General features: G+C 34.5%; 1 protein-coding gene across 1 annotated transcript in view; it reads right to left on the bottom strand.

Annotated features, from left to right (window-relative positions):
• Positions 1 to 2,370: 2,370 nt before the first annotated feature.
• LOC118738218 overlaps positions 2,371 to 16,558 on the bottom strand; it is a 287,103-nt gene continuing 272,915 nt past the window's right edge. Inside the window, exons 13-16 of the mRNA XM_036469141.1 lie at positions 12,415 to 12,580; positions 11,217 to 11,587; positions 8,424 to 8,704; positions 2,371 to 3,017 (exon numbers count right to left, since the gene is read on the bottom strand). Of these exons, the coding sequence (XP_036325034.1) occupies positions 2,769 to 3,017; positions 8,424 to 8,704; positions 11,217 to 11,587; positions 12,415 to 12,580 (1,067 nt within the window). The 3' untranslated portion in view covers positions 2,371 to 2,768. The remainder of the gene's footprint in view (positions 3,018 to 8,423; positions 8,705 to 11,216; positions 11,588 to 12,414; positions 12,581 to 16,558) is intronic.

Here is a 16,558-nt window from a genome sequence, read left to right as displayed (position 1 = left end):
GTCAATTGGAGTAGCACCAATGCTGGCGATTTTGCAATTACGTAAATATAATATGTTTTTACTATATTTTACCAGTAGTTTTAGTATACAAAATTAATATAAGGTAAACAGTTTTGCGCATACTTGCATATAAATACATACTCGCATATGTGTTTGTATTTTAAAATGTGCGTTCTTTTTTTATTTGATATGGATTTAAAATTTTTCTAACCATTATTATTGTTGTTGGAAAACGTAAATTAGTATTTTACATTAAATTAATTGAACACCAGGCTTACACATATACATGCAAACGTATTAAACTTGCCGGAAGTAATGAAAACCTGAGTCAAAAATATTTCATAGCCCAAAATTTGAGGATATTTACTTAAGAGTTTATATACTTTCAATTATAAATGTTTTTTAGTTAATGTCAGTGACACTCTGCTTTGTGAGACGTTCTGCTATCTACTTAGATTTGACTATAGAGGTAAACTTCAAAGTCAAAGAGTGTTCGAAGTAGGATGAAAATGGGTACATACATATGAGCATATCTCGGGAGTTGTTACATTTTTCAACAAAATGTGTTTTTGGGCGAAAATGGTGCAGGAGCAGGATTCTATCGCGAAATTGCATTTAGATGAAAAGTATAGATATTCAACAATTTTAATTGAGCTCGAGGCCGTTTTTAATGAAAAACTATAGTGGAAAAGCAATAACAATTTGAAAAAATGGTAGAAGTAATAGCCATGTATTTCGGAAATCAACACATGAAAACTTAAAAAATGTATAGGGGAAGTCGGGTATTCTTGGACACACTTTTAGTTTGGTCGAAAACTCGCAAAAAAATTACTTTTTCTAAAAGTTTTATAGCTTGGTTTTGTAGTACGAGATATAACCTTACTTTTTTTATTAGCAGAATTGATCAAATTCTATTAAATTATACTTGTTATTTCAATTGGCACAAAAATTGTGTTTTTGCGGTTTTGACAAATCTCGGGAATTACTGGACAGTTTTTAAGTCGATAAAAAGTCAAAATTATTGATGAAAAACTTTTATTTGTAAAAGAAAACGAAACAGTATATCATAATTAATATAATATAGTAAAAAGTGACGACTAAAATAATTCCGAATCGCAGTGAACATACGGGTTTGCTCCGACGCAACTTAAGTAAGGCTGTGTTTCGCCGGTTTCCCCTTTGCGGCATATTTATCTTGCAAATCATGCAGAAATCGATGTATTCTTAAACATCAATTTCAGTCGGAGACGGCATTTTCTTCATAGGTCAGCCATAATTGCAAGCGATTTCATAACGGCCTATTTCATGAAATAGCCGAAATCAATTGGTTCCTCCTTTTTTTTGCATAATAAAGCGGCATTCTGGCTAAAACAAAATTTATCGACTCAAAAAACTATTAAAAATTGCCGAAAATCTAATGACGTGTAGAAGTTATGCAAGAGAAATTCCTCAAATGTCAAGAACTAAGTGTCCAATAATACTCCGAAGAAAGGTCCAATAGTTCCCCGAACTCTCATTTTTGCCAAATCGCGGCGTATAAGGAGGAAATGCTTGAAACCTCATACAAAATTATTTTCTGCGTTGGTGGCCCAAGCTTCCATGAATATTTAGTTGGTTCGCCGAAAAATCTAGCCCAAATAAATAAAATACTAAGTGAACAAAAAACTTTGGAAATATAAAATTTCTATTTGCTATGGCAGTGAGTCGATGATAATTGGTTGAAGCTGTCAAGCATTATTAGGGGCAAAAATATCCTGCTGTCCAACAATACCCCGTGTCCAAAAATTCCCCGACTTAGCCTACAAAAAAAAGCAAAAATAACAACTCGTGCTCATATACCCGTAGCTGTGTAGGTAAAGTATACGCACCGTAGCACCATACATAGTCAGCTAATACGTTTACTCGGTTTTACAAGGTTCAACTTAAAAGTCGTGGAAGTTTTTTTACACAGTCTTCCTTATCTAGGCATATATGTATATATTACGTTTTTCTGTACATAACCTTTTTAGAATGAATTTCCGAGTGTGCTAATAAAAATTGTAAAATTGGAATTTAAGTTTCTCAAATCATAGTTAGTTTGAGTAGTTTGTTTAAGTTTGGTTTCACACTCCTTCACAGGTATATTGTAATTGATGCTAACGTCCATTGCCTCTAATATAAACATTTTTTTGATAACTTCCCAAAGTTATTCAAAATAAAACAATTAAGATTTTTCACGAGTAGCAATTAAAAAAAATATAGTTATTTCGGTACTTTTTGGCCTAAGTAAAAATTTTAAGGCTAAAATTGTTCAAATACTTGATTTATTTTTTATTGTACTTGTTTCTGAAACTCCATTTATTGAAATATATGCAAGGGAATGTTTTTTTATTTTTTTTTCGAGAGAAGGGGATGACACTAGAAGAACCCCTCGTGAGATATATGCTGGAAATACGGATCTAAAATGATTGAGAAGCTTGGAAAAGTCATTTAAAAACACCGAGCTGCTTTAAGTGATAATGATTTTTGATAATCAAAATCACTGACATCATGCGGGATAAACCTCTCACTGTTAAATTAACATCAATTTATACGTACACGCGTATGTATGTGTAAGCCTTGTGCACAAAAAGAAAAAATATATATTTTTGGAAAACAATTGATTAATTTGTGTCAGTCTATTTTTAGTTCATCTTTCATCAAGTACATAGATACGTTTACGCCAGATACATACACTCACAACATATTTTACTTATTCACATGAAAGTATAGTCCATATTTATATTTATTTATATACAACTTTCCTGTATGCGATTCGATGTTGTTACCACTTCCGGTCGAAATCGATATTCGCTCAACGATGATGTCACCGATGGATTATTCGGACTGAGTAAACTTACTTCCATTGGTTGTGGTTGTGGCGTGGAATGGTACGTTGAGGATAGCGATGATGATGTTGTAGTTGTTGTATTATAAAGCGATATATTTAGCGGTGGACTACAGGTAGTTATACCCTTCTTATTTAAGGTAGCATAACTCTGTATCAGCATAAATGCGGTGAGGGTGATGACGACAATGGTGTTGAGGTAAATGTAGAAGACACAGGGCGATAACGTAGAAGCATGGCAGTATGTGAATTAAGCAGGTAAGAGGAATGGAAGGTATAGAAGAAAAATGTGTTTTTGTTAGATTTATGGATTCCTTTATTGTACATACAAGATGTTATATGTACTTATATATAGGTAAATAGTATATATATATTTAGTATTTAGCATATTAAAATGAACATATTTAATTGAATTAAGTGCATATGAACGCATATTATGGATATTTTTATTTGATGTTACATAAGTTATGTGATATAATGTTTGCGGATAAAATTCAATAGATCATATAGTACAAATATATAGAGGGGCGTTATCTTTCGGCAAAACAGTTTAATAAATTTTCCTATCATAATCTCTACCATGCTTTAAGCCAGAAGCAACCTAAATTAACTAAGCTGTTCAACATCGTTGTTGTTGCCAATACCACTTTTGCTTACTAAAGTTTAACTTTAGGAGGTTCTAGGGAGTGATATAGGGGTCTTACTCATTTTTTTTTTTAGTAATTTTGGTTTCAGCGGCCCAAAAATATAAGAATAAACATCTATATCAACTTAAGATGAAAAATGGAATTTCAATATGCACGGGTGGTTGTAAGGGACATGGTAAATTAAAATTGTCATTAAAAGCGTCTACCCTATGATTCAAAACCAGTGCCTGTGTAATTATTATACTACTACTGTTTTCTGATTTTCTACCTAAAAGTGTTCAAGAGTTATTTTTTAAGGATTTGGAATGTTTAGAAAAGTTAAGGTCTGAGAAATACTGAAGAACTTTTCAAAGAAATTTTGCCGAAACAAAAAACTGGTAAATATTAGAAACCATAAAATAAGGGATAACACATGAAAAACTTCCCCTATCAGGCAAAATTTCCGAAAACAAATTTTTATGAAGTCGTGCAAAAAACATAAGAAAAAGATGCCGTTCAATTCCCCTTACGCGAAATGGCGTGAAATAATCTTCTCCGGCCCTTGTCTTTTTTGCAGCTAAGTAGATCCCAGACCTCGTCTTGTACATAACATATGTTTATATATAAACAGAAGAGGTCCGTAAATTTTTACTAAGCTGAAAATGAAATAGCTTGACTATCTGGTTCGGTTTACCTGGGATTATAGAAACTGGTTTGAAAAATGGATTCCAAAGGAATCTTTTACAACCCAAAATGTAAATACAGGTGGCGAATGATAATACAGAGCACATTTTCTGTTTTTTTTTTCAGGCATCTTAGTCCAGCAAGAAGCTAAATTTGTGGGTCAAATATTTTAATGAATAAGCAATGGGCGATGCCAGGAGCCTGTTTGCAGGAGTCTGAGGCTGTGGTACTGGCATGCCACTCGGAATCATTCAAAGATATATTTGCTTTCAATTTATTGGACTGGTTAGGAAAAGATGGTCGGATATCGAATATACCTACTTGAAGAGCGTCCTAATAGTTATTGACCAAACTACATCTGAGGTTAAGGACTAATGCAGACAAAACGAACCTGATACTCTTCACAACAAGAAACAAGGTCACAGCTATGGAAGCGTAATATTGAAGAAAGAGTGAGGCAGTTATATGCATTAAAAATATTGCTGGCAATCACTTGGGGTCTGCCGCCTGCTTTGATGCATTGATGCTACACAGCAAGAGTCAGGCCAAAACTACTCTATGGTGATTTGGTGGAATGAGCTAATAACGAAAAACCGTGCTGCTTAAACGGTAGGTAGATTGACGACCATAGGGGAATTCCTTTACAGAACCTTGGAAACTGCTCAATAGGGGCCAGAAGCACAGGCAGCAAAGATTATATGACACCTTGCTTTAATTGGGAACACACGTTTCGCATAACGATTGAGGAAGAGGGATGGTGCGAGATAGGGAAACTGAGCTGTAGATCTCTCAATGCCGACAGGTGGCTCTAAAATAGCAAAGGGATTGGGTGCCGGAATATATTGCCGGGAACTGAATGTTAGGCGGCAAGTAAGGTTATCTGACATGACAGCATATTTCAGGCATAGGATTTCGCTACGTGGATAGCAGCAGAGCTAGCATATACGGAAACGAGAATCAACAGAATACTAAACTAAAATATACGGCGGCAATTAAAGCATTTACCTCATATGGCATTCGAAGCCGGGAAGCCATTGAGTTGCAAGGAGAAGGTGGCATATCTCTTAGGTGCCCCGCCGCAAAGGAATAGAGGGTTATATAGTTGAGACTATCAAGAACGGTATCGGCCTATCTCCTGAACAGACAAACACTTTCATAGACTCAAGGGCTAGACGAAACCTCAAAAATTATTTGCGAAAGAGCATTTTTGTTAAGGCTATGCAGGAAGGATTGCGGAGTTACTACTGGATTGCTTACGGGGCACATCGTGGTGGCTGCTCATGCCCAAACAATGGGTATCTCTTACGGCAACAGGTGCTGAAAGTAACGCAGGCAAAAGACCAGAAAACCCCAGAGCATATTCTGTGCTGATTTCCAGAATCATAAAAAAACACGACTAGAATGCTTGGGATCCTTTCAATTTAAGAAGTTCGAAAACATGCTTTGTAATGTCTACTTAAAAGCCTAAAATCGAATTCCAACTAAAAAGACGAGGAGGACCAATTGGCCTTTGTGTGGCTCAACGCTGACCAGATTAACCTAACCGATAAAATAAATAAAATAAATAAATAAAATCTGCCTGGCTAAAAACGAACGAAGGCATATACATACATATATGTTGAGGCAACGATAATTATCGTTACTATTTTGATAGTGCCCCCATATACATAAGTAATAGAACTTGTCGCAGCTATCAACTAAATGCCTTAGCGAAAATTAGGCATAAAGTGCTTGGAAGTGACATACTAACCAAACTAGCAGATATCTATCAGTATCTACTATAGGTGATAACGGTAATCAATTTTGTTTAGGTTCATCACTCTGAATATGCAAAATATTTAATTATCTAAGAGCAAAGTTTTCATGTGTAAAAGGGTAGTTTTGAAAAATGTAAATAGTGTAACTGTGCAAATTAATATCTATAGTTTTACTCTAATTATGATCTGAAAGTAAACCAGTAATGTATAAAAAAGTTCATGGTAAGGACGTTGACTCGTTAATAGAATCGGAAATATTTTTTTACTCCAATTGCAATCCGTCTGTAAACTACAAATGGACAAAATAGTTCATGGCAAGGACTTTGACTCGTAAAGGAATATCCTTGTAACTACATACAAAAGAACTAAAAGAAAGAATTGCAAAAATTGGTGTCACTTCGCATTATATCAATTTCTTGTTTGCAGTTATCCAAGTATCACAAGTTTGCCTATCCGGTACGCTTCTTGATATTTCTCACATTTATTTATACTTTGGCATTGTCCTGGTTACCAGCAAATTTTCATATTTCCGCACTTTTTCTGTTGACGCCTGTTTGCGTAAGAAAAGTAGTGCTACAATAGCAAACACACGCACACAAACAAAGAGATTGCAGTCATGCAGGCAGAGGACAGCACAGTAGAAGCGTTAGTGCACAGGCAGCCGTCCTGCAAAAATCGTTGGACTATGTGGGCCATTTGAGCCATATTGGAGTACTTACAAAATGCTCCTATGTAATAAAATAGCGGACCAACTCATCTCTCTATATTAGCTTATTGTTACCAAATTATTCTGTAGTATTCCTTGACCCTTACAGGTATATTCTGCGTTGATGAAAAAAATTTTGTAACTGCTAAATAGTTAAAGCTCTTGTAAGTCTTTACACCCCTTTCACATTCTGTGCACTCTTTTAAGTTGTGCCAAAATATTGTTCCGTGAAACATGTAATACCAGAATTCCCACAAAATCTTCACAGCTGAATTGCTGAATATTTTGACTACATCACTAACGTAGCACGAATCGCGGTGACAAGGAGTGGTAACATTTTTTGGGTAATACAATTTTCCGGTAACAAAATCATCGGTAACTTGTGGAATGAACCTCTTAGAGAGTACTCTTTACGTACGCATGGAGTAGTCGCAATTATTGCAGGGCGGGAGTACATACATACACATCTAACCATACCTATATATGCATATTAGGGTGGTCCAAAAATGCATGTAAACAAGTTAAGTCGGGATTTTTTGATGCTCTCACTCCTTAGAATTGTTCTGTACCGAAAAAATTATACCCCCGTTATTTTATTTTGAAATCAGATAATGTTTAGAACTCGCTCAAAGCGCCCAAAGTTCCCCATGTATTTTATATGGGAAAAAGACAAGTTTTCGTAGAAATGGTGCAGAATTCTTGAAAATCAATACTTTTCGATAGGAAAACTTTGTTTCTCTTTATGAGACTGCCAGTAATTATGCCCAATTATTTATTATACAATTTTTTAATACTAGCGGTTTTTATGGTTGGCATTGCAAAAAAAGTTAATAATAGAAAGTGGTCAAATAAGCACTTGGGTATTGTCATTGAAAGTCTTCTGAAGATAAACAAATTCTCCACGATTTCTATGGAAACTTGGCGGGTTTTGAGCACTTTGAGCGGCCTCCATATATTTTGTGATTAAAAAAACCAGGGATATAATTTTTTTCGATATAGAAAAATCCTACGTGATAAGGGCACACAATTTCGCTATTATTATTATTTTTTTTACCACCCTAATGTACATTTATATGCGGACATACATAAAAATGTATGCAGTAGTGGAGCAGCGCAAATTCCCTTGAATCTCTGAAGCATTTCATGATGACGAATTTGTGTAATGTTACAATGAATGTGCATGAGAACGAAAGGAGATACAATTTTCACATCAAGTCTGTATGTGCATGTGTATATTTTATATATACATTTGGTTTAGTATGCATTCCTTATTGTTTGTTATTTGCCATTAGTGTTTTTAGTCATTTTGTGGCACAAATTTACCTAGTTTCCATGCCACTGAATCTACTGCCCTCTGTGTTTTCATGCTATATACCTATTTATGCCGATATAAGTATGTAGGATATCGTTACCGAAAATTGAAAAGGTCCCATCTCGTTATATTGAAGTTATACAAAAGTTGGCAGCTAACCCACTAAGGACCTAATAGATTTTCAAAACAACTAGCACATCAATAAATTAGTCTCAGTGTTTATTAAAAAGGCAGTGCTTTTAACTCAATAGCAACTGAAAAGCGTACAGTTTTATAAAATTTTATAATAACTGTGCAATGAAACAAAAATGTTAGATGGGACCTTTCTATATTAAGGTAACGATATATAGCTAGTTCACATACATACACATGTAGATAGATTTATATGAACATTTCTACGGATTGTATATATGTTCATATGTATAAGGGAGCTTTTGTTGTGTGCAACTTAAGGTTATCATCTGCTACTTACCAATTGTTTACTTGGCCTAAATGTGTAGTGCAGCACTTCGTTGCCAACGCCAAGGCCACCAATACTGCCAACGCTATTGTTTCCAACCAAAGAGCCTAGACTGGAGATGCCGTCGGCGCTGCTCAGCGTTGAGCTATTCGTGATGCCACCAATCACGCTCCCGCTACTCAATGTGCCAGCGCGGTCCGTGTCCGCAGGACTGCTGTAGTCACGCTGCAGTAGACGCGCTGAAGGGCTGCGGAATATTGGTGAAGTCACCAGCGACTTTAGTGGACGCTTTTCTGAAATTAAAGCAAACATATTTGTGTTTTTATGATTTATTTTTGTCGTTTCAGATTTTTTCCCATATTTTTATACATTTTATTTCTGGGTTGCCAAGGTTTAAAATAGCTACGCATGCAATCCCGCATTTGCGTAAAAATGAGTCAAAATAAAAAACACACCAATTAAAGTATCTATCTTTCGGTTGACCTACTTTGCTATTACTTGAGAGTCAGTAACCTTGTGCTCAAAAATGTTTATTTTTCCTTAAATTAGCACATAAAAACTATTATGGCATATTGCACTTGAAACGAATTTCTAAATTGAAAGGGTTTTCTATCTGGTTAGCTATATGCCATCACTGCGCATGAATGAAACGGAGATTTACTGCTATGAAAAAATACAAAAATGATAACTTGGTCCTGGAATAAGTGCATCTATATATAGATATCTAAGTGGTATACAATTTTTTTTTTTCACTTTATAAGTGAATACTTGAAAATATTATAAAAAGTTTATCTCAACAAAATTCAAAGCACTCAATTACACGGAACAACAAACTTAAGTACCAAGATCTCTTTAGAAGCAATTATTTTTACACTCAGGGTATTAGTAATTTAATAGACAAAGTGACAACTAATCATTTTCTATTTAACATTTCTAAAAGAGAAGAGGGATTCTCACAAAAAAGTGTAATACGGTGCCTCTCTCCTTTCCTTCTCGCTCTCTCTCCTACAAGTTACGAGCTACTTTTACCTTTTACTTAGGAATCATACTTGGTAGTTAGAAAAAGATGCTGGGCCGCACCTGGGGCCTATTACCGTTTCTTCCTCTTCGTTGGATCTTCCCAATAATTGTCAGGTCGAACCGTTCCAAGGAGCACTGGCTTGGTTGACAGAAATGAAGAAGGAAAATTTTCTGAAAATAATTCAAGGGCTAGTCATGAGCAGGACTGGGTTCTTGGGAATACACTGACAGCAACGCTCTATATATTGTTGCATCTTTCGCTGACGAACCCGTTGATAAAGAGTATAGCGCTAACTCCTGTCGATGGGGTAGTTTGTGTGGCGTTACAGGAAACAAGAAGGCTGGTAGACTTGCCAAAGAAGTTGTTATTTACGCAGACAAAATATGCAAGGTTTTGCCTACAAGCGATTAAATGGTAGTAAGATCTGTACGGGATCCGGAAATTCAAAAAACATAGCTGCAAGTTGTGTAGGATATTTTGCTGAACATAACAAAGTTTTTCTTATTTCTTAAGAGGCAGGACACTGGGCTTCCAAGGAGCCACGCAGAAGACAGTGAGCCTAACTTAAGCAGTAAGGTCAGTGCCAGTGAATGTAAAACATAATTTTCAAAATTTCGAAGTTTTGTGGAATCGTCGAAATTTAAAAATAATAGTCGCAAATTTTTTTCGAACTCAGAAGAACAGCGATTTTAAGGCCTCAAGCTAATTTTCGACACTAAAAGTTGAAACTCTCTATCAAAATATCAAGCCGTCAACGGCAACTATCGGTCTACGGAAAATCTTATTTGTTATAAAGGAGAGGAGTAAATTTATAAATACATATGCATGAACATTAGACTGTTCCAAAAATATATCGAAAACAATTTGTTTGCAAATATTAATATGCATACTCTCCATATTTTTGCTTTTGAGCTTAAATGACATATGTATATATGAAGTTTTATGGCCGTAAAATAACAACAACCCGTCCCGATTTTTAGTTGAAGTTTTAGTTAATAACTTGAATTAATGCTACCAAATCGTTCATGAAAACTATGGATTCCAAAAAGTTTGATATGTTTCCCGCATTTGAACGCATTCCTAATAAATCTACATCTTTAAATTTTTAATAGGATGGCTGGTTTGAAATTTTTTGAAAAATAACTTTTGGCATTTGTAGGATATCCTTATATATATTCTTGGATTTAAATTAAACTAAGATTCATTCATATGTACTTTGATGTACTCGGGCAAATTTAAAGCAGAAAAGAAGAACACGAAAACTGTAAAAAGCGTTTTTTGTCTCAGCTCCGACAAGAAAGGTATTTTAGCTGCCAGAATTTTGACCGGAATCATAGCAGACTTACAATTGGATCATTAAGTTCAAAGAATTTCCATCAACCAAAGGAACTTATGCGAATTTACGCTTTTATCCTAAGCTGTAGACAGTGTCATTGATTAACTAGCATTTTTGTAAAGTGGAACAGGAAACCCCTAGTAATTCGTGCAATCATACATATTATCTGCTATAGGTTTGGGAGATCGGGGGGTATTTACCCTCTTCTGCTATGCCCTAAATTCTAATTAACTCACCACCACTCATATTACAGTTCAGCAAATAGCCTTCTACTCCCTCTGGAATATTGATTACGTATCTCTGAATATTTATATCATAATATGATAATCATATAAACGACTTTAAACCAAGTGAGTTTGAATATTTTTTCTCAGTGTTCCGCGAATTTTCGAAACCTAATAAATACTTTTCACTTATAAGCGTGGCTAATATCAATCATAGTACTTACCATACTGATTGGGTATGACATCTGGATCGGTGTCATCACCTTCCAATGCATCGCCCATCACAAGTGGACTTTGCCGATGATGACCGGTCGCCGTTGACCGCAACGTCGACGTATCAATGCCAATCAAACCAGCCACAACACCGCCACTCCCGACGCCACCACCAACAGACGGTGATGTGCTACCACCGGCAATGACACCCTCATTGCCATTCGCCTGTAGAAGACTGTGATGAGCTTGATGATTGCTTTGCTCGTGATTATGCTGTAGATGTTGGTGATGATGGTTATTGGGTTGTAATGGATCCAGCTGACAATCTGAGGGTATGGAAAGTTGCGTATGCTTCGTTGGTTTTAAATTACCATCGGTTTGCCTTAGGGAATGAAATTGATAAATATCGTTACATAAAAAGGTATAAATGTATATACAAATTTTATATGTAGATATACTTAAATGTATGTTTGTGAGGACTACGACGTAAATCTGTTGTGGCATATTAGGAAAATAAATACCCGCAAATAATGGTGTACTATAATTCTATAATGGTCGTTGATGATTTACCGCAGCTAAGGTGAGAAAATGTGATGGACTTTAGCCAAGAAAATAAAATTGCTTGTAAAGTATTTTTGCGAAATACTGCAGGAAGTGAGAATAACAGATTTTATAAGCAACGGCGAATAAAAAAGCATATGAAATGATTTAAGATTATGATGTAGATTTTCCGACCGAGAAATCATTTGGCTATCAATAATTAATTTATAGACTCCACAGCGCACACCGTTTGTCACCACGTGGCGTCACCAAGCCATCAAACAATACCAACAAGTCCGGATGTAAGATATTGTTCAAAGATGCCATAGAAATAGGGTCTCGACAAGACGAATAGGCGTCGCTTTAGCGAAAACAAAAACAACCAAAAGAGTGCTACAGGCTTAGCTTCTTTATGCCAAGTGGACATAGGCCACTGGAATAACTCCGGTTTAACGGAGGCCAAGCAAGAACACCTACAACCAAGGCCCCCTCCCCCCCTAAATACGGACTTGATTTGATGGTTAGAATAGGCCTTTGACTAGGTTAAAATATAGATAATGTACGTAAGGGGTTTTCTACATTACAGATTTTCGGCATTTACATATGAATTATTTCTTTAGCTTATTTCTGATAGCATATTTAACTTTAGAAAAGTCTAGTATCCCTTACCTGTTAGAGAACCGTCTGTATATTGCAGCTAAGGCAATACAAGATACGGCAAAAAGGAGAGCACAGAAAAGCGTTAAACCAGCCAAAAATGGAGAAAGAGGAACAGTCAAGCCATTCGATGCACCTGCAAAGAAAATAAAAAACGTAATAAATAAATGACAGCAAATATTTCAATTGTGTGCTTGTTTATAACCGCAGAATTCAGCTAAATATGTACACATCGATGGTCTTCAGTAATAACGACACAACTCAAAATTTCAGGTTTAAGTTAAGTTGCGGATTAGTTTGATAAATACCCATATTTTTCTGTCGGTTATAAGTATAGATATACATACATATATAGCCTGGGGTGGGCCGAAAACCCGCTATTATCTGAACTTTTTGATTGGTTATATCAGAAATATATTTCAGTATTTTCTAAAAAATCGTTGCTAAAAATGAAAATTGTCAGTATAGTCCAAGGCGAATTCATATAAGATGGTGTTGCTGGAACAGCTGCTTTAAATCGGATTTTTCAGCTATCCGGATGAACCGAATATTCGATTATCCGGACAACTAAACAAAACATCCGGATATTCCCGAAACAAAGATAATATTCGGATATCCGAATATTCGAATTTTTCTTTAGGTCTCCGGATATCAGACATTAATGAAATGCAAAATAGGGCAAAATATTAATAAAATGTGTTTCCTGCCGCCACTCTTATGGCCAGTTTTTATTTTATCAAAGCGATATTTTCATTTCACTATACCACGTACTCGTACATGTGAAGTAAAAAGTTGCTTTTTCTACACACAAAATATTTTGTGTAAATTGTTAAATTTCCAAAACTCTACTTTTTCAAAGACTCCTAGGGACGAATTAATCCTTTCTGGTCAAATCCACCCCTGATGAATATACAAATTGTTCCTCTTAATTACAAGGTTCATAGAGCCTCATAATACCAAAAGTAAAAAAAAAATCAAAAGTTGTTTTGGGTAACTATTAGGGCAACCTCAAATTTGTGCAATATATTGTGCAAAAGTCCGCAGAGGAGTAAAAGCACTCAAGAAAACTCAATAAATACTTCACTAAGTTTGACGGAATAAAATTTTATTTCATTGAAAATTAACCCTTGTATGTACAAAATAATAAATTTTACTGCAGATATGTTGGAATGAATATTTTATTTCTGTTTAAGTATATTTAGTTAAGATTTGCATAAAAATTTTTAGATATTTATTTATATTTAGATAGATATTTAAATCATGAAAGTTTAGTTTTAACATTTTTATATGATGAAATGCTTTTTAGATTTCCATACTATGTGCTTTAATTAGCGATTTTACTAGACTTTCACATATTTTTTGTACAGTAAATTACCATAACTTGCGTGTCACTGGAACTTTATAAAATGGTCGATCTTGAAATTAAATTTTGAAATTTAGCTAAACTATTCGGGACATTCCAAAGCTTCATAAAGTTTAATTTGTTTTCAAAAATATTGATAAGATTTTTAGTAGCACGCTTCCAATGTTACAAAAAATTAAATGTACAATATATTGTACAATACGCAGGGGAAAGGTTAAAAAGTTCTACAAACAAATTTATGCGTTTTGAAAACTTTCTACTTCATATTTATGAGCGTCTGGTATTGTAAAATGAAAATATCGTTTCGTAAAAATAAAAAAACAAAAGATATCTATAAAATTGACCGCGAGAGTTTCTTCATGGCTTTAAAATTTCATGGCCTGAGTAATGAAAGCTGCTACGTTACTTTTGTGCATAGTGAATGCTTTACCAAATTTTCTTAATTTTTCTGGATATCCGAATATACGAATATTAACCGGTTATTCGTAAATCCGGATATCGGAATAATTGCGCAAATGAAGATTTTCCGGATATCCATACTATCCGGATTTTATCCGTTGACACGGATATTCGAATATGCGGATAGTCCCAGCCCTACTACTCAAAACTCCTAATAAGTGAGTGCAAAAGTAAGAGTTTTGGAATTTTCTTTCCCTCTTTCTCCTTGAGCGACGAATTGCTGAAATTTAACATTTGTGTACCGAAAGCAAAAGAAAAATATATGTTAAGTTTGTTTTGTACTACCGCTACCACCTTGGGTCAAAATATGGTGGAGCGGCGAGCAAAGCGAAGAGCTAGCATCGAGCAAAGCTTCAGTTGCTAACGTGAATGTATGTATGCTTTGCTCTTCACTATGCGCTCTCCAATTAAAACATATGTATGCGTTTGAAATCGACACTTAGGCTCCCCCAAGTCGATCAAAATTCAAAATGTTCAAACAATTTTTTTCTTAACTTCCTTTAGTCGCAAATTTAATTATCTACCAAAACAACTTTTATTAGACAATTTTTTTATTTTTTTTTCAGTTGAAGCCATTACAAATATATCAGCGGTTGAAGAAGTAGACTGGAAATTTAGTTTTACAAACAATTTAGTAAAAAACATAATTGGGATATTGACACGACGTCGTAAAGTTTTAAATCGTAAAATTTTGTGTTGTAAAATAACCATTAAATGATGTTTAGGTCATCCGATGTGTATACTAGGAGCTAATTATATACTTTCTATAATTTTAAAAATATTTGCCTGCAGTTACAAATCCTTAAAAAGCTTTTGGCCACTATCTAAAATAAATATTATATTTATTAAAGTACAAATCCTACAATATTCTTTTTGCTTAAATTTGCATATATATTCGAATAGTTTCGTCCTGCGTTATTTTATGTGCGGCCCATTGAACTTTGAACTTTGATTGATTTGCGCGAGCCTAAGATATTGGAGAAATTTTTTTTATTTTTTTGACAAATTTTTTGGGCACAGTGTACCATATTTATGCTATAAGCAATAAAAATTCTAAAAAAATTGATTTTAGGCGTATCCTAGTGTTTACCTTTTACCAATGCGATAGAGGGCGAAATGGTGCCATTTGTTGGAAAATCGACAACTCCTTTCTACTGACCAGTGGCTTATGTCCAGGTTGTGACCGAATTTCGTCCGCAGAGAGATTGTTTATCGGGAATATTGGCATAAGCCAAAATCTGCCGATCAGTTAGTGATTTTTTTTTTCAGGAAATAAAATCATTTTTTTTATTGCGCCGCTATTTAGTTATCCAATGGACTTATTTTCATTTAACTACCTAATACTAATTAATTATTAAATTAATAAAATAACTTTCTAAGTCTAATAGTTACTGAGTCTTTATAAAGCTATAGTAATTTGAAAGTTCAAAATATTTCTCTACAGAATAATTGCAAATAATCCACAATAATAACGTTCGCTGACATACAATTATTAAGTTATGAAAATTGCTATAATTTGAGGTGTGTCTTTATTGCAGAGGACAATCGATATATACTTGCAGCTGAAAATTATACTAGTACGAATTATTCTGTATGAACTCGCGCATATGCATATTTTAATGTATTTATTTTTGCTAAACACTTTTGCTCAATCGAAATCAACGATAACTGCTATAACTACAATTAAACTTTTGTGCATAAAACTTTGCGCATAAACATCGAACTATTTAGGCAATTTTCTGCCAGCTGATATGCACATTAACAATACCACACATAAAAGTTTTCGTTAAATGCTTCGAAAACTCCGAAATTTAACTTATTTAGTACCAATGGATATGTGTGTTCTGCTTAGGTGTGAAACCATAATAATGAAATGGCGTGAGGCGCCACAAATGGATATGTGTACATATGTAAGTGCGCTGCGCTAGACAAAAACAATTGGCTATCGAATGAAATGAAACTGCGCACTTCGATATTAGGTATTAAGCATATAAATTTATGTACATTATATTACCTATATAATGTGCTCATATGCATGAATATTAGGGTGGCACAAAATTCATAGAGAAATCAACTTTTTGGAATTTTTCTGCTGCCCCAGCCAGAACTGAGGGAATTGGAAGTAAGAAAAAAACGAATTTTTTATTTTAAAATCGGTTTTGAGCCTTTGAAGTTCCCTTGTAATTTACAAAATGCCTTTTTTGAATGCTACAAAATCGTTTAAAATAAATATTTTTTAATCCCTTCAGAAATCACCTAAAAACCTAAAATTATGATGGATACTTAAGCCTTTGTCAGCATTCGTACGATATATCGTTAACATTTTTTGAAACT

Source organism: Rhagoletis pomonella, unplaced genomic scaffold (assembly GCF_013731165.1).
Source record: "Rhagoletis pomonella isolate Grant_MI unplaced genomic scaffold, Rhpom_1.0 Rhpom_scaffold_00004, whole genome shotgun sequence".
Taxonomy (NCBI): Eukaryota; Metazoa; Arthropoda; class Insecta; order Diptera; family Tephritidae; genus Rhagoletis; species Rhagoletis pomonella.
The sequence above is the reverse complement of the archived record's forward strand: the minus strand, read 5'-3'. Positions and strand labels throughout refer to the sequence as shown.